The following is a 22390-nucleotide window of genomic DNA, read 5'->3' as shown; positions in this document are numbered from 1 at the left end:
GGGCGGAAATTATGAAGAATTAGTTCAAAGAAGAACGTGGGTTATAATTACGGACCCAGGAACTAACCCTATTTCCCATGAGGTCAAATTATCATCGAACGCGGTCTTGACCAACATAGCATTTTCCAGGAACGTAACCCGTGTTCGGCGAGGTTTTCCTGTACACTATTATTATAATTACGACTGTACAATGGAAACAGGGAATGTCCAAGTGGACAGATGACACCACGATTACCATGCTTTGTTTATATACCATTACTGCACTACTCCCTCGACATTAGCCCACAGCCTCAGTAATCTTCAGCGCATACTAGAGTACAGTCGTACCTCGGTATACGACCGCTTTGGAATACGTCGAATTTGGTATACGTCGTGTTTTGACGAGAGAAAAAAATGTCTTGGGATACGTCTTGCTTGGGATACGACGCGCTTACTGTTACGGCTCTAACAAGCCGTAACAGTATTGTGTGGAATGACCAGACAATGTCACACTTCAGGAACATTCTTAGAAGGCAAAAACAAACTTCAATGGACAGGTTTTTAGTAAAACTCAAACCTGATGAGCCTCAACCAGGTCCAAGTCAAGAAAAAAGACAGAAAATTGAAAGAGAAAAAAACCCCAGAATTTCATCTTCCTGAAGTTAATGGAAGGGGACTCTCCTTCCAAAAAATATTTTAATGTATGCATTTCAGTAACAAGTAGTGTCTAAATTATTTTATACAACCCCATTAATGTATAATATGCCATATAAAATATAATTTCTTATACTCTGGAACGGATTATGTTCCTTTTCCCTTAATTTCTTATGGAAAAAATTCGTTTGGTATACGTCATTTTCGGTACAAGTCCTACCTTCTGGAACGAATTAACGACGCATACCGAGGTACCACTGTACTTTTACCTACATTCACAAGGTGTGCAGCCATTGACCCGAGATCGGTCACAGCATATGCTGTACAGTGGGAAATCTAATGCCGGCACACCATTGTTGAAAATGGAAGCTTAGGATTTGAGTGGTGAATCGCATTGTTATTTTCTTCAAAGAAGCAAATTTTAACTGTCGCACTGCCTTATTTGTTTTATAGCTAACAAAATGCTTATACATTTAAAGTGTAAAAAACAAAGCTCTGATCTGGTATTTGAATAGCGAGGTTGCATGTCCAGAGCTCTCCCTCATGCCATTATTGGATTGACGTCATATTACCTCATGGCAGTGATGTCTCTTTTCTGCGATAATGTGTCTGACCAGAACCTTTTTGGATAACTTTTAGCACACACGTTGAACAACCAAGACCACAAAACCATCATATTCATCTACAAGACAAGTTTATTTTGTTATTTGGATTATACAGCTTCCTTTAATGAGGAAAGAAATGGCTCCTTAACAATGGCAGCACTTACTGAAACATGTGACATGTACAAATGGGGCACATTCAATGACCCAACGAATGAATAACGCCGCTTGGGCTCTGTGTGCTGACCGGGCAAGTCTTGCACCAGCGGGGGCGACAGCGGCTGAGCGTGCGCCACCGGCACGGGTTGGGGGTGTGCCGGACTGGCTCCAGCAGCGAGGGCTGGCACCGCTGCCACCACCGCCACCGCCGTCGCCGCATGGTTGTTGCGGGCAGAGTTGTGCTGCTCGGCAGACATTGCCAGCTCCGCATCCGGCCTCACGGCCTTGCTGCCTCGAGTAAGCACGCACAAATGCGCGCACGCACAACACGCGTACATACATACACACAATCCTTTATTAGTTGTCAGACAGCTGCTCCCCCTCAAGCTAGAGTGGCGCCTATTTGGTCTCTCCCCTGATGCCCTCTCAACCCTGAAAGCTACCTTTTCTTGGTTCACCACACCCAGAAATTCTAGGCCCTTGTATCCAAAACATTCAATTAACTCTCAGGGCTAAACAAAAATTCTGCAGACGCCTCATACGCCTTAGAGACCAATGGTGCTCAAACTTTATTTTGGCGAACCACTTCAAAATTGCGGGGAGATCTCCGGAAAACGACTTGGTTAACTTTTTTTCTTTTGCAAATCAACGCAAGTTACTCACATTTATAACCACAGTCTTACATTTCCAATGTGATGTATGTGCCTGTTTCTGTGAGCAAAGTTCTGTGAAGTCGAGTGCAACGTTTGGCAGCTTTAGCCTCGGGTGAGATTCAGCATTCATCCTACTTCTGTATTTGGATTTTGAGGGTGGCAAGTGATGAAAAAGTCCTGCTCCAAACAGGTATGTAGTTAGAAAAGAGCATCATAAAATACTGCTGTGTCTGCAAGTTCAACTGAAAAGTAATCTTCAAACGGTTTCTTGGGAGCAATAAGATGTTCTTCGACCTCATCTTTTATTTTGTTGTCAAGAACCAGTTCATTCTCAGACATAAACCCTTACAATGTTGGATATGCACAGAAGTTATCTTTCTGTACGCGACATGCAAACAAGTTAAGTTTCTTGATTTTGTCTCGCATTTCCAAGAGTCACCGAAACTTCCTGCAGCCCCATGTTCAGCCCATTAAGGTGTGTGATTATATCGGAGTGGTAGGCCAATCACGAGAGCAAGGATGAATCTTCAAAACTGCTTGCGAATTGGAATGGTGTCTTAGAAATAGCTGTACGTATAAACGTAGCTCGAACAAGCGAGTAAATACTCTGCCTCTTGACAACCACCGTGCTTGTTTGAAGAAGTTGGACATGGGGCACTACCCATTTCATTGCTCAGGCCAGAAAAACTCGAGAATTCATAGGTCATTAACAGTAATTCACAGCAGAATCCAAAACGGCCTTCATTTCCACTGGCATTTTCTTTACATCGAGCATCTCTTGATTAATTCTATAGTGCACCAATTTAGCATTGGGTGGCAATGTGTGGATACAAGCCATTAACCACACTGTCTTCCCTGTCATTGCTTGTGTAATGTTAAATATATTTACACTATGAAGTTTTTTGGGGAATAAACTGAAACACTGCACCAGTCCAGCCGAGGACAATACACAGATTCAGCCCGATATGGTCACGAGCCTAATTTTTTTGGTATAAAAAAAGAAAACGCATCCTGCATTTGTGAAAACAGCAGATGTAAATTAAATGTGTAATTATGTGCTTCAAGAAAGCAAGTAATGAATCCAATGTTGGCATGGTCGCCGTTAAGTTCAAAAGAGCATAACAACTCATCGTTCGTCAACACTGACATCGGAGCACCTGTTAAATCATCTGCTGACAGAAATGTCTGGCTAAGAATCAAAACAAGCCAATAATGGTATGAAAGCTTGGACATAAATAAAAAAAATTAGGCTACCTTTACTTGAATGACACCACACCGTAAAATCCATGAAATTTAATCAAATGCGACATTTACATCACAAGCTTTCCAATGAAGCACATCATTACTTGAGCATCAACGTCAATCGGTTAAATACATAATTCTCAGACAAAAAAACGTCTAATCAGTCTAAAAAAGAAGCCCCCTCCATTGCTCATTCAATCCCTGCAGGTAAACATTAGCCTTACAGAGTACCGTTATTTCATATACGAGGTGCCAGGTCTTTAAGATTCGCTGTGCGATTATCTGGGATGTAGAAAATTAGAAATAGGGGGATAATTAAATAAATCGGAGGGTAAAAATACGGCTTCACTGTTCTTATTTTATTGAACCCTAACCATAATCCAACAATCTCCAACGGGGATTTGAACGAGTGGCATTGTTAATGCTTCAATTATAGCACCACAAAACTTCCCAGCCATTCGGCAAGTCTTTGGTAATTTCCAACTCTAGGATATGTATCTAGAACTTATTTCGCACCTCATGTAGCCAACCGTGCTAATCGGAGGTGCGGTGGAAGGACAACAAACTAAACACAAAAAGCAGTTCTAAAGAAATGAGCTTTCAATCTCGATTTAAAAGTGCACAGCTCCAGTGGCTTCCTAATATCGGAAGAGTGTTCCAGACGGCCGCAGAAAGCGCATCTGAAAGGACGCGATTGGGGTTAATATAAGCACACAACAGCTTCGTTTTAGAATTCGCCAGATCTTTTACGAACCATATCTTCCGATAAATGGTAAACCTTTGAAACCACAACTATATGTATTGCATCAGAGGTCATCAGCAAACTTGATGGCATGACAAGCACGTGGATGACCCCCTGGGCAACCCACCACCCACCTGACCATGAGGGAAAACATTAAGAATAAAAAATGTCAACAAAAAGTCCTCACTGAACCCAAGCTGTTCAGCCCTTAACATTGGGTGCATGGACCACTGATAACAGCCGACATTATATCAGAAAATGTAAACAAAACATCGCCATTCACAGATGTCATACTTTTGGCTCAAGCCAGTTATTTTGTCATCTCCATGATCCCATACAGCAGACGTATGAATGTAGAACTTCTTTCGCACCATATGTATCTAACCGTGTTAATCGGAGGTGTGGACGAAGGGCAACTAAACACAAAAAGCGGTTGTAAAGAAATTATGGCTTATTAATTTTCTACTTTACTATAAAACATTCTCTTGACAAATGATGGAGAAACCTTTAAACTCCAAGTAAATGTCTCCTTTCAGAAACCCCCATGTCTCAATACTTCAAAACATATCACCACAAAATTGTTCAAAAATAATAACAGCACAGTTAAAAATGAGTCCCATATCGCTTAGAATTGCTATAATATCCTAAACATAGAGAAATAGTAAGGAGGATTTCACAGATAACTCATTGTAAACTATGACATGTATACACATACAAATGTTGGTCATATACCAAAAATGGCACACACACGACTGTTTGAAGTCACCCTGAATATCCGTGAACTGTGTGAGAAACCTTATATATTTAATAATGTACTCGATATTGTATCCTTTCCAAAATGGCATACAAATACTGTAATGATATATGCCATTTAATGGCATATATAAATCATGGCCTGTCGAATTTCCAAATGTGTAAATGCTGTTTCTCAAGAAGCAGTGGTGCCAATTTTTTAACTCGGTATTGGTTTTTAGCAAATGCTATATTTCGAAGTATGATACTGGCACAGCAGTAGGATATTTTTGCAAATGATAGCTCAAGAAAAATATAAATTGCTGAAATTTAAGAAAATCCCAAGCACCGCCCTTACTAAAATTATTTTGCTGTCGAGGATTTCCTTGGAAGACTATTTAAGAATAGCCTTTTGGCCGTCCAAAGACGGGTGTATTTCAGTAAATCTGAAACTTGAAAGCAAAAAGCAGACCGCGACAAGATATTCACTGTATCAATTAATGTGCAATTTGTAAGGCCGCGGTGACAGATTAATTCATTTAAAGGTTATAATCCCTTGTTCATCATGACGTCCTTTTTACTTCTATGTCTCAACAGCGTTATGGAGATCGCGTGACGTGAGGGTTCTGCCTTGGTCGTGAGGGTTGTAAGTTGGCGCTGAGGAGGGGGGAGGAGGGGCCTAGGCCCCCCATGTGGAGTGACGTCACCTGCTAATTATTATTAATGGCGGGGGGTGTCCATTTGGAAGATGTCACCTGTTCATGATTATTAATGGGGGCTGGCCAAAGTGGAGTGACGTCACGCACAGGACACACAGACATTCTTGGCTCATTGTAGTAAATTATAATAGTACCCCCCACTCTTCAGCAGATAGGTCCACTGGCGATGCCCAGTAACAATTAATGTACTGGGTGATTACACAAAGCAAACCTTAGACCTGGTTCTGACTGCTGTAGTAGTGGAGAATGTGCTCACAAGCTACCAATACACCCTAAAAAGACATTTCAAAGCAAAAGTTAGCTCATACAGTACCGTAGACCCCGATTCATTAAAATAAAGTTTAATGTGGGCTGGACTCCACATATCAGTAGTGCACTTTCACCTATAACCCAGTTCAATGCTCATTATATCTAACTAATAATAATTCTTCAGTCAAAAATAAATAACTAGCAACATAATTGTATATTTTCTGACAACAATATTTGAACGAGCATGTTAAGATTATCATTTAGTCCATAACCAAATATCGTGTAAGCAGACTCGTTTGTATGCAATGCTAAATTAGCTTAAGGTGTTATAAGAATAATCTAGAAACTCAACAGGCTCTGCGATTTCCTCATCATCTCAAAATACGCAGCCGCTTAGTGGATTTTAAGAATTTTATATATTAGATTTTAAGTTAAGCTTACAGTATTTACATGTTTTAGCATGTTACATCTTTATTTACCTGCCAGCGCTCAGGCTCTTAAATAATAAACAAACTCAAGTCAATAAAACGCACGCAAAGTGTAGCCTGTCTGAAAACAATATTTATACAATAACAGTTGATATTTAACAGACAAGGTTGTCAAATGATACTCCCATATTACTGCATAACTTTTATAGAAGCCTGCAGGTTTTTACGCTGCGGGTTTGCGAGTATTCTAGAAAATCCACACAAATTCCTCGTTATCTGCCTAAATTGCAGATCAATGTGTTTAATTTATCTTAAAATTATAGCTTAAATCCACACAATACCTTGCGAATCACTCGTCGTTTGTGCAAGTTACAAACTTTCGCACCTTACAACAATAATTCCAAATTCAGAAAGTGTCCTAAGGTCACTTAGAAACGTGAAATTTCCACTTGTTCAGACCCAGAAATAAACGCTTTACACTAAATTTAGCAAGGAAAACGTCTTAATATACAAGTATTGACGGTTACGATTAACAATAAAGGAATGAACTTCATAATAAGCACTTTGTGTGCACCAAATCTCATCCATCACCCAGGTGACTGCACATTTTATACTTCCGTTTATTGGAAAAGAGCCGAGAATTATCGTTGCCTAGTTACATTTACCAACTTAAGAGGGCATAAGTTGGAGTTGTTGGCTACAACCCTGTTGAACAGACCTACTCATTTACAACTCTGATGCGTGTAAATCTCCATTGGGAGTACTTTGCAAGATCAACAATACTAATTTTGTAATGTCATATTACAATTGACCTGTATTATCTGGTGATATATGGGAATACTACTAACACTTTAACCCTAACAGTACCGTCCTTAAAGGCGCCCCCTCATTTCCAAAACAATGTTAAGTTAAAATCTATACATTTAAACGTGATATGTGAACGTCATCGGTTACAATGTTGTTTGCATTTACAACTCTGATACTCATTTACAACTCTGATGCGTGTAAATCTTCATTGGGAATACTTTGCAAGATCAACAATACTAATTTTGTAATGTCATATTACAATTGACCTGTATTATCTGGTGATATATGGGAATACTACTAACACTTTAACCCTAACAGTACCGTCCTAAAAGGCGCCCCCTCATTTCCAAAACAACGTTAAATTAAAATCTATACATTTAAACGTGATATGTGAACGTCATCGGTTACAATGTTGTTGTTGTTGTTTGCATGGCGACAAGGCCGGCAAACACAACTCATCTGTTCCCATGTACGTGGGGTTGGGGGGGTGTTGGAATTACTTTATAAACAGCTTACTACAGTATTAGTGTCATGAAGAGAAACGGGCACACCGTAATGGTGAGAAACTACACCCACATTGAGGCGACTTATATTTATCATCATCATCCATAACACAAATTATGATGCGAGTGGGTTGGTACTGGTGGTGGGTGGGGAGCACACGACTCTGGTAAGGAATTACACTCTCCCTTACCCACAAACATCGCCACATATTCCCACATTCCCACACACATCGCGCGTGAGGCTTTGTCGAGCGGCACGAGGTTTAGTTCCCCCTGGCGCCGCTGCGTTGACGACGACGACGACACGGCGCCCATTCGCGTCGTCAACAACCGAAGGCGACAGCGGCGGCGGCGGCTCCTCCCCGCGCTCTCTCGGCCGCCCGACGCTAAGCGAACGGTCGCAGCAGCCATCGCCACGAGAAGCGGAGGAGATTAATCGCGTGCGGGAGGAAGAGGAGAAGACTGAGGAAGTGGTGGTGGTGGTTGGGGGAGGCGTTGTGAGGAGGAGGAGGGAGGCGGCCATGACGCAGACGCGGCCGCGCCGAGGAGGAGGGTGAGGAGCGTCACGGCCCCACATCGCGCACAACACGACGCGGTGACGTTTGGCGACATTGTTTTTATTTTGAGGAGAGGCTTCGTGATCGTTCGTCTGGGGGGAGTGGGGGGTTCCCGTTTCCGTGTTATTGTTTATTATCGTCGTCGATGTTTTATCTTAGCCCTCGTTGCATTTTGGTCGTGGCTGAGGCGACGCAAAAAAGGCGCGAAAACGCAACGGGGAGGAGAAAAATGGCGGCCGTGCGCGCGCCGCTCGGAGACGGCGGTTTTTTTGGCGCCAGAACCACCCCCCCCACGCGCGCGAAAAAATGTAAAATAAACAATTAACATAAGCACGCTTTAACGCAACGGACGGTCTCCCCACGGGTTTCCTCTCTTCTTTCCTTTTCGTTTTCGCCCATTTTTACCTCAGCATTAGGGGGGGAGGCAGCTGCCCGCTGCGCGCCGCTCCTAGCGCTCGTCCGCGCCGCGTCCTCCCCGCTCCGCGCTGCGCCGTCTCGTCACCATTTTGAGGGGGGCGCGCGAGTGCGCACGCGCGGGCCCCGCCCCCGGGTCGAGCTCCCATTGGCTGCTCCCCGTTAACGTCGCCGCCCCCCCCCCCCCGTTTCTTTTGGGGGGTGACGTCATGTTTATTAGTGGTGAGGAGGGTCGCGTGGTTTGGATTATGCTAATCATATGCGGGGGGCGGGGCTCGGATGACGTCACTGGGTGTCGCGTGACTGCTATTATGCTAATTATGTGGGAGAAATATGGAATTGAGATTTTTTTATCCTTTATATTAAGTTCGCTTGCTTGCGTGCTTGCTTGCTTACGACCGTGCAAACCTTTCGGTCGTTTTTTAACCCACTTCCCGTGATCCAATCGAGCTGACATTTTGCACACAGACTCGTTGTGCGAGACAATTAATGTTCGTGAACATTTTTTTTCCAAAATTTTACACTGTTTAGGGAAAACAAATTAAATATTTAATTACCAATTGCTTAATACTGGCAGACAATCATCTGACCCATAGGTGGCAGCCATCTCAAGCCAGAGGACGAGAGGACTCTAGCTGCCACGCATATAAAGTATTTAGAGTGAAAAACTTTGTTTTTACGGGTTAATTTTTTTTTACATTGCGATTTGATTTGCGATTCAAAATGTTTTAAGTCAAGCTTCAGTTCAAAATTCACTGCGTAATAGATTTAAAACAAGTGATGGAGCATTACCACATGATACCATCAAAATATGGACTGCTCTGGATATTCGAATGCAAGGATGAGAACTTAAAAGATGTGAATTGCTTCCAACATGTATTTCTTAAAAATAATTAATTGAAATAGAACAATCCAACATAGAACAATTGTTAAGTTAAATAAATAAAGTTATAATAAAATAAAGCAATTCCAGTAAGAAAGTAATAAGACTTTTTATATCGCAAAAAATCGCAGCCTTTGCGGTTTGCTAATCGCATTGTTTCAAATTTCGATTTGAAATCAATTAATCGTTTAGCCCGAATTTTTTTCTCCCCGTCACGTAATTTATGTTAATTTATGTCTGGACAGGGGGAGGGTGTGACTTCGTGTCACGCGGTTGTATGCTAATTTGGGTGACGACAACGATGAGGTCACTGGACATTGAAATTCAGTTGTGATGGGCCGGACATGCAATGAGGATTTCAGAGACTTACCGCATCATTGCAAAGCGGCTTGGGACTGTCGAACTCAACCAGGGCAGCCGGTCAAAATACCACCCCTCCTGAGTTTAAAAGATAGTCTATACCTGTCAACCCCTTATCAGTGCCTATCTTATTACAGACCAATTCAGACCTTATTGGTCAGGTCGTGCCCTTATCAACCTCAACTTTCATCCTACAAAGTCCCATCACAAGGGAGAAACACAAACAAATAGACAAAAACAATGTTGCCCATATGGAAACGGCTGTACGCCGTGTGGACCTGAAAACTCAATTTCCCTGTAGAAGAATACGGGTAAACCTTATGGGTTGACAGGTATGAGATACCCTAAAAAATATATACCCAAACTATTTTATTTATTTAACTGGTTAAGTCCCCACTGAGCTAGAAAGCTCTTTTTCAGAAGTGACCTGGCCACATATGATAGGTCAACGAAACGGCTTATCAAGTGGCAATTTATATAGGACCCAGAGAAAAATCACGCGACCACGGGGTTAGAGAGAGAGACATGCAAACTCCAAATATGTAGCAAGCGTCGGGATGTAACCCGCAACCACCTGTATACCAGGTGAGGTAGTTAACATCTCGCCACCGTGGGCGCCTTACACTCATGTACTGTGGCCTTCCTATCCCTGGTTGGCGGGAAATGGCCCAGGAGATGGCCAACTGGAGAGAAGCGTTGCACATGGGGCTTGGACAGCTGGATAATGGGGATCTGCGCCTACATAGCGCCCTACAGAGACGAGAAAGCTCTGCTGCTAGGGATACAACAACAACTGCCATTCGCCACTAAGTGGCAGTGACATCTCCACAGCACTTATCCCAGGCTATATGCACTTTAAAGCCACGTGAAGTGTCGAAGACTCGCTAATAGGGGGGTCACGGAACTGAACCAGGTGCCATGAGTTGACTGATTGAGATGACTGGCCGATGCATCACTTGTGCTCCTACTATGCCAACTTGATGTGTTTTAGCCGCCTGGCATTCCGCTCATTGTTGTGAGCATCGCTCCTCTCCTCTCTGTTGTTATTAGAGGGCGACTGACTTCACCTGCCCAGTGGCGTCTTTTCACGAGCCTCCTCCACAGAGGCCGATCTTGACACCACTGGTACCAGTCATTGGCAAATCCACTCAGCTCCATATCCTCTCGTACCACATGACTCCATCTCTTCTCTAGCCCGTGTCGCTCCCATTTATCCCCCTCTATCCGGCCGAACAAAAGCTGCTTGGCCATGCGGTGGCCGTGCATGACCCAGCCAACCGCAGCTTTGCCTGCCAGAGGAGCTCACCGATTGTCCATTTCTTTCAAGGATTTCTGAGCTCCTTACACAATTCAGCCTGGTTAAACCCAGGAGAGATCGTAGGCAGGACAAGCTAAATGTTTCTAACTGGTGGAGATGCTCCATTAGGGAGATCCACATTTCGCAAGCGTAGAGAAGGGAGGGAATGACCGTGGTCGAGAAGCCCCGAAGCTTCGTGTGAAGCGACGGACTAGGTAGCTTCCACACAGCGTTAAGCAGCCGATGAAAAGATAATTCCACTCGACTTATTCGGAGTGAGACCTCTGCTGTCAAACTGGGACACAGAACAACGTGTCCACACACCCCTACAATCACTGAGCAAGGATCCGTGTCACAGCCAGATTGGTCCTTTTAGCCATGAACCCTCCTGCATACGAAAAAAGACCGTATGTTTAAAAACAATAAACAGGATAACATCCATAATATATTCTAGATTTGAAGCTTACGTGACTGCAAGGATTCATACTGTTAGACTTTTTCGGTAAAGTCACGTAGGTAAAAAATAAAAAATAAATTAATAGAAGTAATAATAGAAATAAAATAATAAATCACAACGTTTCGGAGGCAACACAAGCTTCCGTCTTCAGGTGGAACCGTCACAGCACAATTGCTGTATCAAGTAAAGAGAGAAGTCCCAAGAGACCTTGATACAGCTATCGTGCTGTGACGGTTCCACCTGAAGACGGAAGCTTGTGTTGCCTCCGAAACGTTGTGATTTATTATTTTATTTCTATTATTACTTCTATTTATTACATTTTTTACCTACGTGACTTTACCGAAAAAGCCTAAGAGTATGAATCCATAATATAGTTTTTTTTGGGTTAGAGCGCGTAAATATAAATGTGTCGTTAAACCCGCCATCACCTGACACAGCCAATTAGTGAGGTTTCTCACGTAAACTAAACGTGCCAATTCATTACGAGTACAGCACACCGGTGTGATAGAGAGCAAATCCACAACATTTACAATCTGAGTACGACATTTAGCTAGTAATTATAACTTGCATCATCAGGCTTACAGCCAAATTTGTGTATAACAGCAGGATAACATACATCGCTAACTCCCAAGTTTCTGAGACAGCCATCGTCGTTTCGAGGCACAGATGGCAGTATTTGACTAATGAAATCAAAACACTCTACACTGCAGGAATTCATATTTTTTGGGTCTTTCGTTAAAGTCACGTAGATAGGTTCAAAGAAAATAACAAAATTACAAAAAATTCGATCATCATCATCAGTAAAAGGGATGATGACGACCGCTTGTGTTGCGATCGAAACATTTTTGTTATTTTCTTTGAACCTATCTACGTGACTTTACCGAATGACCCAAGGAACACTGGTCAATGAGTTTATTATGTTTAACCAGGGGAAGAACTCAAGAGACCAAGGATTGGAGTTTCATTTGCAAGAGTGACCTGGGTCACCAAAAGGGAAAAAATCTAAACATAATCAAACAGCAGTAAAGTAAATAGAAATCAGACCAAAAACTAAACTAAACAAATTTTAGTTTTTCTTTTGCCAGGTAAGGCCTACTGAGCTGTATAGCTCTTTTTCAGAAGCGACCTGGCCACAAATGATAGCTCAACGAAGTGGCTTGTCGTTACGTGAAATTAAATAGCAGCAGCCAAATACTCTAAACACACGTTGATTCTAAATGTGGAGGGGGGGGGGGGGAACGGAAAGACCCAGAGAAAAATCCACGGGATTTTTACAGTTAATACATCCACAGTAATAACCAGGGCGTCCTGCGGGATTCCAACCGCTGCACTAAGCAGCGAACTTGCTACCGCCAGGCCGTGTTGCATTCTTCCCTTTCCTTACCATCCCATCGCCTCCTCGTGTTCCCACGTTTATTCCACACACACAGGCCAGCCGGGGGCCACTGGACAAAGTCGTCCGCCGCCCTTTGAACGCTGCCGCAGGCCCGGCCTCTCTGGACATGTCCATCTGCGACGTTCAAGGCGCCTTCAGCGGCAGAAACCCGTCCTCGGGGAGATGGCGCGAAGCCGAAAGGTCGCCCGACCTCGCCGTGCCACCATACGACCTCTCACCGAGCCCCCTGTCGCCGGTCGTCAAGCTCGAGTTCGTGCCGGAGCCTGCCGACGTCAAGCTCGAACTCGTGCCGGATAGCGACGGCGGGGGTGGCGGCATCGGCGTCGGCGGCGCGGAGCTGATGGCGAACGAAGGCACCCAGAGTTCGGGATCGGCGTCTGATGTCAAACCGGGAGCGGTCGGCCGTGAGCCCATGCGGAGGAGCAGCAGGACGGCCACGGCAACAGCAGTGGCAAAAGCGGCGTCGTTATCGCAACAGCGGCGGCAACAGCAGCACCAGCAACAACACTACCAGCAGCAGAAACACCAGCAGCCGCAGCAGCAGCAGCAGGCTGGCGCAACAGTGAAACGGTGCTTCCCGTGGTCGGACGACGAGTTCCGCGCGTGGCAGGGCCGCGCCAAGTGGCTGTTCCGCAGCCAGGAGGGCATCGGCTGCGCCATCTGCAGGGAGGCGAGCGTGGTGGTCTACAAGCGGCAGGGGGTCTTCCTCGCCAAGGAGTGGCGCGCCGGCATGGTGTGGGCCAAGGACAAGAAGAAGCTGCGCAAGAAAGTGTACGAGCACCGCGACACCAAGGCGCACCGCCAGGCGAGCTATGTTAGCGCCGTCCACGAGACGACGCGACCGGCCCCTCGCGCACCGGCACCGCCACCGCCTAGGCACGTGGTGGACTCCAAAAGCAGGCTGTTCTCGGAGACGGAGCGCGCCTTCCGCACGGCGTACCTTGTGGCCAAGGAGGACCTGCGCGCCTGCCGGCACGATTCCCTCTGCGCGCTGCAGGAGCTCGACGGCGCACGGCTCGGGCGGGCGGGCGGCACGCACGGCTGCCTGCGCATCATCGCGCACGTCCGCGCGGAGATGGAGGCCAAGCTGACAGCGCACCTGGTGGGCGGCGCCGACTGCTTCTCGGTGCTCGTCGACGGCTGCTCGTTCGCGCGCCGCCGCTTCGCCGCCGTGCTGGTGCGGGCGCGCGTCGGCGCCGCGGCGTCCGTGGACAACGCGCTGCTCGACCTCGTGCGCCTCCCCGACGGCGCGAGCGCCGAGGAGGCGGCGCGCGCCGTGGTGCGCCGCCTCGAGGACAAGCTGGGCCGCGCCGCGCTCGACGACAGGCTGCTGGCCGGCGCCAGCGAGGGCCCGTCGGCCGACATCCCCGCCCTGCGCGGCATCGGCGCGCACTTCCAGAAGGCGTTCCCGCGCCTCCTGCTGTGGCTGGGCTGCGTGGCGCACAGGCTGGAGCGGGACGCGTCGCGCTGCCTGCTGGCGAGCGGCGCCGCCGACCGGCTCGGCTCGCTGGTGACGGCGTCCGCCGAGCTGTGCGCGCGCTCGCCGAGGAATGCCGGCGAGCTGGCGGCGGCGGCGCCGGACTTCGGCGCGGAAGTGGCGCGCGTCGCCGCCGTGACGCCGGCCGACGGGCGCCACGCGGCGTCGACGTTCGCGTGCGCCCGCGCCGCGTGGCGCGGCTACACGGCGCTGCACACGCACTTCGCCCGCGCCTCCGCCGACCCGTCGCGCGCGCCCGACGAGCGGGAGGCGTACCAGCGTCTGCGCGCCCGTCTCGAGAGCGCCGCGTTCGTGCGGCACCTGGCGGCCGCGAAGGACGCGCTGCGCGAGCTGCGTGCGCTGGCCGGCACACTGCAGGACGCGCGCGCCACCGCGTGCGACGCGCTCTGGGCCGTGCGTCGCGCCATCGCCGCCGTCGCGTCCCTGCGGGATGGTGGCGGCAAGTCTTTGAACAGGGCCGAGCAGCGGCTGGCCGACGGCCTCTTCAAGGGTGTGGTGGTGGACGAGGACGACGACGACGGCGGCGGCGGCGGGCTGGACACGGCGCGGTTCTACCAAATGCTCGCCAACGTCCTCATGGCGCGCTTCCCGGTCGACGCGTTCGAGCTCGTCTCCGTGCTCGACCCCAAGCTGTGGAAGCGGCGGCAGGGGGAGGACAACGCGGGGGATGGGAAGCGGCCGCCCTCCTTCGAGGAGGACGAGGTGGCGCGCCTCGCCCGGCGGCTGCGCCTGCCGCCGCTCGACTGCGCCTCGCAGTTCCGGAGCCGGCGGTGCGGCGCGGCCGTGCCGGAGGGCGGCGCGCTGAGCAAGCTGGAGGTGGCGATCGCCACCCTGCCCACGTGCAGTGCCGAGTGCGCGCGCGTCACCGCCGCGCTCGCCGACGTGGCCGCGTCGCGCCAGCGCGCGGACTCTCTCCTCGACCGTCACCAGCAGCAGCAGCGCCGCTGGAACCGCAAGCAGAACCACCGGATTTATGGCATCGTCAAAGAAGAAAAGGTCGACGACGACGATGACGTCGACGACGACGAGTACGAGGATGACCTGGATGAGGACGGCGATGAGCACCTGGCCAACCTGCTCTGGATCAAGTGCAATGGCCCCCCGCTGGAGTGGTTCGACGCCAGGCCGCTGGTGCGCTCGTGGCTGCTGAAGCAGCAGAACGCGGAAGCGCGCAGGGACCGGCCGGTGGAGAGCGGCGGGCCCTGGCTGGAGCCGCGCGAGCTCTGGACGCTGCTGTCCTAGCGGGAGGAAGCGGGCGGGCGACAGCGAGAGAGACAGAGAGAGAGAGACAGAGAGAGAGACAGAGAGAGAGACAGAGAGAGAGAGACAGAGAGCGAGACAGCGAGAGAGAGACAGAGAGAGAGAGACAGCAAGACAGAGAGAGAGAGACAGAGACAGAGAGAGAGAGACACGTGCCCCGGGAAGCGGACGGCTCTCGTCTTGTAGGGCGTCACAGTGGCGAGATGTTAACTACCTCACCTGGTACACAGGAGGTCCATCGTAAAGGGTTTTTTTGGTTTTATGACGCAAATATAAATGCGTCGTTAACCCCACCACCACTCGACATCACCTTACTCTGGAAAATCACCTGGTGTAATCACCAGCGATACGTAGTACTCAAATTGTAAATGTTGTGGGTTTACTCTCCTACACACCGGTGTGCTGAACTGATAATTATAATTGGCATGTTTTGTTTGCGTGAAAAACCTTGCTAATTGACTGTATCGGATGGTGGTGGGTTCACGACACATTACACCATCTAACCCAAGAAACCGTATGAATATTATCGGTCACGAAAGCCTACGTGTTAAACGTGCAGGAGGTCGTGGGTTCAATCCCGACCCCGACGATGCCTGCTCTTTATTTGGAGTTTGCACGTTCTCCCCGTGGCCGTGTGGATTTTTCTCCAGGTCCTCCGGTTTTTCCCTCCACATTTAGAATCAAACGTCACGCGTTTATCAGAGTAGGCCACTTCGTTGACATATTATTTGTGATAGCCAGGTCGCTTCCAAAAAAGAGCTGTATAGCTCAGTGGGCCTTACCTGATAAAATAAAAAATAGTTTATGGTTTACACGCGCTGCCTGTGATGTCCCAGCCTGCCTAGCGCAGGCGCACAGCTCCACGAAAGAAAAACGAAATTCAAAATCACCCAAGGGCCCTTTTTGTTTTTTGGTACAGTCCAAAAAAATAAAAACGTCGACGATTCCTGCTCCGAACGAGCGATGGAAATGGTGCTAATCTCCCATTTACAGCGCCGAGACGGCGGTGGTGGAAATGCGTACACACATTTCTACGGCGAAGGCAAGTCCATATCCGCCGTTGCCCTGTGAATAGACACGGCTTTATCGATCCTCCCGGGTGGGGGGGGAGGATGGGCCGGGTCAACCCTGCCCAGCCAGCATTTGAACCCTCGACCTTACGGTTGCGAGCCGCCTCCCTCTGCCGCCAACCCAGCCCCGTCGACGTCCTTTCCAGCTGGCACGTCGGCGACAGTTTGTGCAGATGATGTCATCGTTGAACGTTGAGGTCCCTCAAGCGATCCGAGGCGGCAGTAGACGCTGTGTGGATTGCTGCGATGACGGGTTGGTGCACTCGTCGGCGATGAGTTTGATGGCTTGGGCTCTGCCGCAGACGAGACTGCCCGACCTTGATTCGCTCGTTCTTTTACGGTAGAATAATACCGCCGACGTCACTAAACCCGTGCGTGTAAATTCTATTTATTCCAGTCTTGCGCATTGCGATGGCAGCGGCGATGCGTTTCAGGAGCTCCATGCCATTGTCGTGCTGGGCACGGCGAGAGGGCTTCACGAGTTAAGAGTTTGTGTAGTTTCGCTGTTCCTCCTCCGTTGAAGGAACGCAAACTCCAGTGGTTTACTATGTGATCCATCTAACGCCAAGTTAAAATATATCTTTATACAAAAAAAAACCCCATAACCCCTCTCATACGTCTTTATGTAGTTTTGAAACAACATGAATGCTGTTCAACTGATATATTTCATGTCAGACTGGTCGGATCCTCTCGTCATGCTCTGTCTATGTATGTTGAACTTCTTTCGCACCGTACGTAGCCAATCGTGCTAATCGGAGGTGCAGGTTCACGCTCATGGCAAGACTCGGCCCGGCAATTTCAAAGGGGCCGTCGATTCGTGGCAGTTTTACATGCAATTAAGTAAATAGGCGAGGAGGAAAAATCACGCGTGCACGGATTCCGTAATCTTTTCCAGCACGCTTTTTCTCATGGGAAGTTTCATAACTGGCGATTACAAGCTCACCACGTTACATTCGAAACGCCGTTTTTTTTCCTTGCCAAGATTTTGGCCAACCCTTTGGACTTGACCAGTTTCCTACAGGGTAAAAGTCCCTAATAGCAACGCACTTATAGACTTAAAGGTTTCGTTCGTGTTAGATTATCTTAAGCGTGGATCTGCTGTTTGGCATCCACGCGCCACTGCGGATCGCGAGGATGCCGGCAACTTGTAAGCGCTCGTAGACGTATTGACAATTTGCAGTGCGTCCAACTTGCTTACACTGCTCTTGACTCAAATCGTCTGCATGTGCCTTGTACGGCAGCGTACGAGGATTGATGAAGAAGTACCAAGACTACTTTTGTTCAGACAAAATTAAAGGACGACATACCGAATCAAATTAATCTCCTTCAAATCAGTCTCCTCCTGATCGAGCACGGTGATTCCAGCGGTCCTGCTATGTGTCGATGCATCCCTGGTACAGGCGGTGGCTTTCAGTTCCCCAGTTACATTTTGGATGACTGGTTGGGAACGTCTTGAAATGCGCTTTCCGTTAGGGTGTGCGTTTCAATCTAGGGAACGGGGGAAAAAAAATAATTTGGTGCCAAATCTGGTGAATACAGTGGGATGAGGAACCAGGCGATGAGGCTTGGGTTCATGGCTTCTATCCCGAAACGGTCATCTCGGTGGAGGACGCCGTCGTCATCTCGACCAAAGAAAGTAGGACAGCGCATGGGTGAGTGAGTGGGTGAGCAAATGGGTGAGTGAGCGAGTGGGTGAGCGAGTGAGCGAGTGAGTAAGTGGGTGAGCGAGTGAGTGAGTGGATAAGCGAGTGGGTGAGTGAGTATGTGGGTGAACGAGTGGGTGAGCGAGTGAGTGAGTGGGTAAGCGAGTGGGTGAGTGAGTGAGCAAGTGGGTGAGCGAGTGAGTGAATGGGTGAGGTGATGAGACTTAGGTTCATGGCTTCTATCCTGAGACGGAGCGTCGTGTCATCTCCATGGATGACGACGTCACCTCGATCAAAGAAAGCAGGACAGCGAGTGGTTGAGTGGGTGAGCGAGTGACTTGAGTGAGTGGTTGAATGAGCAAGTGGGTGAGCAAGTGAGTGAGTGAGTGGGCAAGCGAGTGAGTGTGTGAGCGGGTGACTGGGTGAACGAGTGACTGAATGAGCAAGTGACTGGGTGAGCGAGCGAGTGAGTGAGTGGGTGAGCGAGTGGTGAGCAAGTACATGGGTGAGTGGTTGAGTGAGCGAGTGGGTGAGCGAGGGAGTGAGCGAGTGAGTAGGTGAGTGGGTGGGCAAGTGAGTGAGTGAGTGATCGAGCGAGTGACTGAGTGGGTGAGCGAGTGACCGAGTAGGTGAGTGAGTAGGCGAGGTGATGAGGTTTTGGTTAATTTCTATGATCCCAAGACGAGGCAGACCGTGGGGTCATCTCGGCAGAGGATCCTGCCGTCACCTCGACGATAGAAAGCCAAGACAGGCGAGCTCGAATGTCAAGACGATGTCGACTGCCTTCTCTGACAGTCAAGGTGTTGCACCGTGAGTTGGCCATTCCACGGGGGTCAAGGCAGCGAATCGGGTTGTTTTATTTGGCCGTTCCGAATGCGCCGAAGGGACGCAGTTCGACGAAAACGGCCTGAACAATGGGAGTCGGGCACGTGGATGTTTTGCATCGGGACATCGTGCCGTCGCATCGAGCGCCGTCCATGCAGAAATCTCTGGCCGAGCACAGCGTTCGTCCTTTAGTTTTGTCTCAAACCGAAAGTAGTCCCAGAACTAGTTTTGGACCGACCGTCGTGTGTCGCCGTGCAGACACGGCGCTGGGGGATGACGATGTGCATTCTGGCGATTGCGAGCGGGCTCGCAATAAAAAAAGGTTACGAGTTCAAATCCTGCTTGGGGGTTGCCACAGCCCATCGTACCTCCGGGGATCGATAACATTTGGGCAACTTTGTTGGGAAGTCAACAGCGGCCCTGCAGGACTGTGAACAGGAGCTGCGGGCACCAACGCCTCGATGCTCATTCGAGCGGGAAGGTCACCCTTTGACGCGACCTGACCCCGACGATGTCACTAGAGGGCAGAATGGCAACCCACCGGTGAGCCTTTTCACGCTGATTTCTCATTCGCGACGGGAGACGTAGCCTGGAGCTGCATCTTCAAACACAAAACCGTTCGCTGTTTTCAGGGGGCTGGGTCTTCCTTCTCACGAGCGTCTGATGGAAACTCAGGTGCTGACACACACGTACGTACGTACATATGTTGAACTATTTTCACGCCCTACGTAGCCAACCACGCTAAACACGGAGGCGACGGGTTTACAGCGTCGCCTCACTGCCTTTCGCTCCGATACACGTGGACGGTCACTTCAGAATCAGAATCTTTGTTTATCCTGGATAAATCTGATGAGCTATGAAGCTCTTTTTCCACAGGTGTCCAGTCGGGGTATAGGGTCAGACATTTCCGAGGAACAATGTGCAGCCTTGTACAATGAGTAACAACCGATCGACTATCAACGATCTAAACATTATATTCAACGCATCGTTTCTGATGTTGCAGCACAAATGAAAACTCGGACACATTCGTCAACAACACTGTGGCCCTGAATAGATGAACCTATTTCCAATTGATCATTTTACATTCTTCACTTGTCACTCGCTATCTACGAATGGGCAACCGATCGTGTGCCAATTTGAGATTGCTCATACTTGAAACATTCTTAAAAATGTGATTTCTTGGCAGGGTCCCGTGTCTTCAGTTCACATTCGCTCGGTCTCTCTGGCTTGTTTGTGTGCTATGGATAAGGTCCATTGCCCAAAACGTTGCCCATTATATATAGTTTTTCTTTTCGGGTCACATTGTTATAAACGGATGCGTTTGAGTCTTTTGTCAAATCTTCGATTTGGTTTGGTGCTGTCAGCAATGGACGCGTGGACCACGGCTTAAAGGTCCAGTTGCCGTGCACGGCTAAAGCTACACGTACGATGGGTCTGTGTGTGGTAATCCTATGGATGTCTTTGTGAGTCGATGTATGTTGAACTTCTTTCACACCGTACGTAGCCAACCGTGCTAATCGGAGGTGCAGGAGAAGGACAACAATGAAACAGAAAAAAGCAGCTCTAAAGAAATGAGTTTTCAATCTAGACGGCTTAAAAGCACACAGCTTTTAAATCATCTACATTGAAATGGAGGTCGGTGTAAGGTGGCGCAGGGCGCGACTTCACCAACGGCGACGCTCCGCCACGTGGCCTGCTGGAGGTGGCGCTGTGGGGCAGTGGTTCTCATGGTTTCTGTGCCCCAGAGGTCGCAAACGGGTTTTGATTCCTTACCCGTACCCGGCCGCACCAGGGTCGCAAACGGCTACCCGTACCCGGCCGGGTACGGGTAGCCGGGTATCGGGTAGGGTACGGGTATCGGGTACCCGATTGCGACCTCTGCTGTGCCCCCACCGCCCACCTCCTAGCCCAAAAACCACGACTCACGCTACGAAGGCCACGATCGATGGAGGTCAAATGTCTATGCCTCCAGTCAACGCGGCGTTCGCTAGCAAGGCATCTCCCCCCCCCCCCCCCAGCCTTGCGTATCGGTGCTAGTCTCGTGTTAGTAAGGCATGTGTTTTGACATTTGCTGTATTCGTGTTCATTTGTGTTCGACGCGTGGTTCTCGCTGTGTCTCTCCGTGCGTTTCGTCACCGCAAAAAGAAAGTGGCACCGGTGTGGCGAGGGGGGAGGGGGACAACATTCGAACAAGTTTCTCCTGCACGGTGTCCACGCCGTGTCCGTGCCGCAGCCTGCAAGGGGATAAGAAGCGCTGCTGCTGCTGGAGTTCGAGGCTGCCGTGTTGAGTGCTGGAGCTGTCGAGGGAGTCCCCGTGGTGGTGGTGGGAGATAAGGCCGTGCCAGCGCGAGCCGTCCGCCCTGCTTAAAACAACCCTTGAGACGATCCGTTATGTAAACAACAACAACAACCACAACCATTGATTCTCAGAGCTCAAACAATTTCCTCCACCTGCGCAACAAGCGCGTTTTCGTTCGGATACCAGACCGTCAGTCTTGTTTCTCCTACTTCTTCATTGAAACACCCAGGAATTGGTCAAGCACGACTATTTGTTTTTGCGATTTAATTACCATTTCCCTTTTTGTGCCATTCCGCGGTGACGGTGAGATGTGTCCACCGCCCAAGTGGGAATCTCTTCTCTGAACCGTGCGTGAAACGTACCTGGTGGGACCCCCCCCCCCCCCCCTGTTACTTCCCCCCTCATCTTACGCGGTCCAATTCAACGTCGTAACTGATTCTGTGTGTGTATATAGGTGAATAAAACATGTAGCACTCTCTGTAACGCGGTCTCATCGATGTTGCCGAGTACAGCTGTGTTAGAAAACCGCGCGCGCTCACTCGTCGTCGTCACGTCTTCCCACCGGACGGGTTGTTTTTGGCGGTGGCGCCGTCGCCGGCGGCGGCGCGGTTCACCGCTTGTCGCCGATCCTTCGGCGGTTCGAAATCGGTGGCCGCCCCCGGTTAATCTCGCGGTGCACGCCGACTGTGAAGATGCCGCTACGTGGCCGTCTTGCTTTCGCTCCTGGACGTTTCAGGGTCGCCGGAGAGTAGGGCGTGCCGGAGTCATCGAACCAAATTTGCAACAAAAAACTGCATTGGGATATCACACATACACACACAGAGCAGAAATGGTCACCCACCCCTGCAGCGAAAACTTGGCAGGGACCCTCCTGTGAAAAGAATGCCGAGACTCCTGGGCTAACGAGTGCAACAGTGAAACGAGATTGGCAACTGGAACGGTCCAGTCAAAGTCCCTCGCTC

At 49.1% G+C, this 22390-nt stretch overlaps 2 protein-coding genes across 5 annotated transcripts in view; one reads left to right on the top strand and one right to left on the bottom strand.

Annotated features, from left to right (window-relative positions):
* Positions 1-8557, bottom strand: part of PCIF1 (phosphorylated CTD interacting factor 1) — a 33513-nt gene extending 24956 nt beyond the window's left edge. For both annotated transcript variants that reach the window (XM_061573409.1, XM_061573410.1), the window contains exons 1-2: positions 8432-8557; positions 1483-1682 (exon numbers count right to left, since the gene is read on the bottom strand). In XM_061573409.1, the coding sequence (XP_061429393.1) occupies positions 1483-1682; positions 8432-8439 (208 nt within the window). In that variant the 5' untranslated portion in view covers positions 8440-8557. The remainder of the gene's footprint in view (positions 1-1482; positions 1683-8431) is intronic.
* LOC133355951 (uncharacterized) lies at positions 7406-21838 on the top strand. 3 transcript variants are annotated; one of them, XM_061573407.1, is made up of 2 exons: positions 7406-7636; positions 12868-21838. In XM_061573407.1, the coding sequence occupies exon 2, from the start codon at positions 12940-12942 to the stop codon at positions 15571-15573; it is 2634 nt and encodes an 877-aa protein (XP_061429391.1). In that variant the 5' UTR covers positions 7406-7636; positions 12868-12939; the 3' UTR covers positions 15574-21838. The 3 variants fall into 3 exon arrangements, with proteins under 3 accessions (XP_061429391.1, XP_061429390.1, XP_061429392.1); XM_061573406.1 differs by having other exon boundaries at positions 7406-8022; XM_061573408.1 differs by lacking the exon at positions 7406-7636 and adding an exon at positions 8018-8064.
* Positions 21839-22390: the final 552 nt, after the last annotated feature.

This window comes from Lethenteron reissneri, chromosome 52 (assembly GCF_015708825.2).
Source record: "Lethenteron reissneri isolate LAM-NWPU_2019-01 chromosome 52, ASM1570882v1, whole genome shotgun sequence".
NCBI lineage: Eukaryota > Metazoa > Chordata > Hyperoartia > Petromyzontiformes > Petromyzontidae > Lethenteron > Lethenteron reissneri.
The sequence above is the reverse complement of the archived record's forward strand: the minus strand, read 5'-3'. Positions and strand labels throughout refer to the sequence as shown.

What these genes read in the sequence shown, in the direction of transcription:
- LOC133355951 (XM_061573407.1), top strand. Translation starts at nt 12,940, where the DNA reads ATGTCCATCTGCGACGTTCAAGGCGCCTTCAGCGGCAGAAACCCGTCC.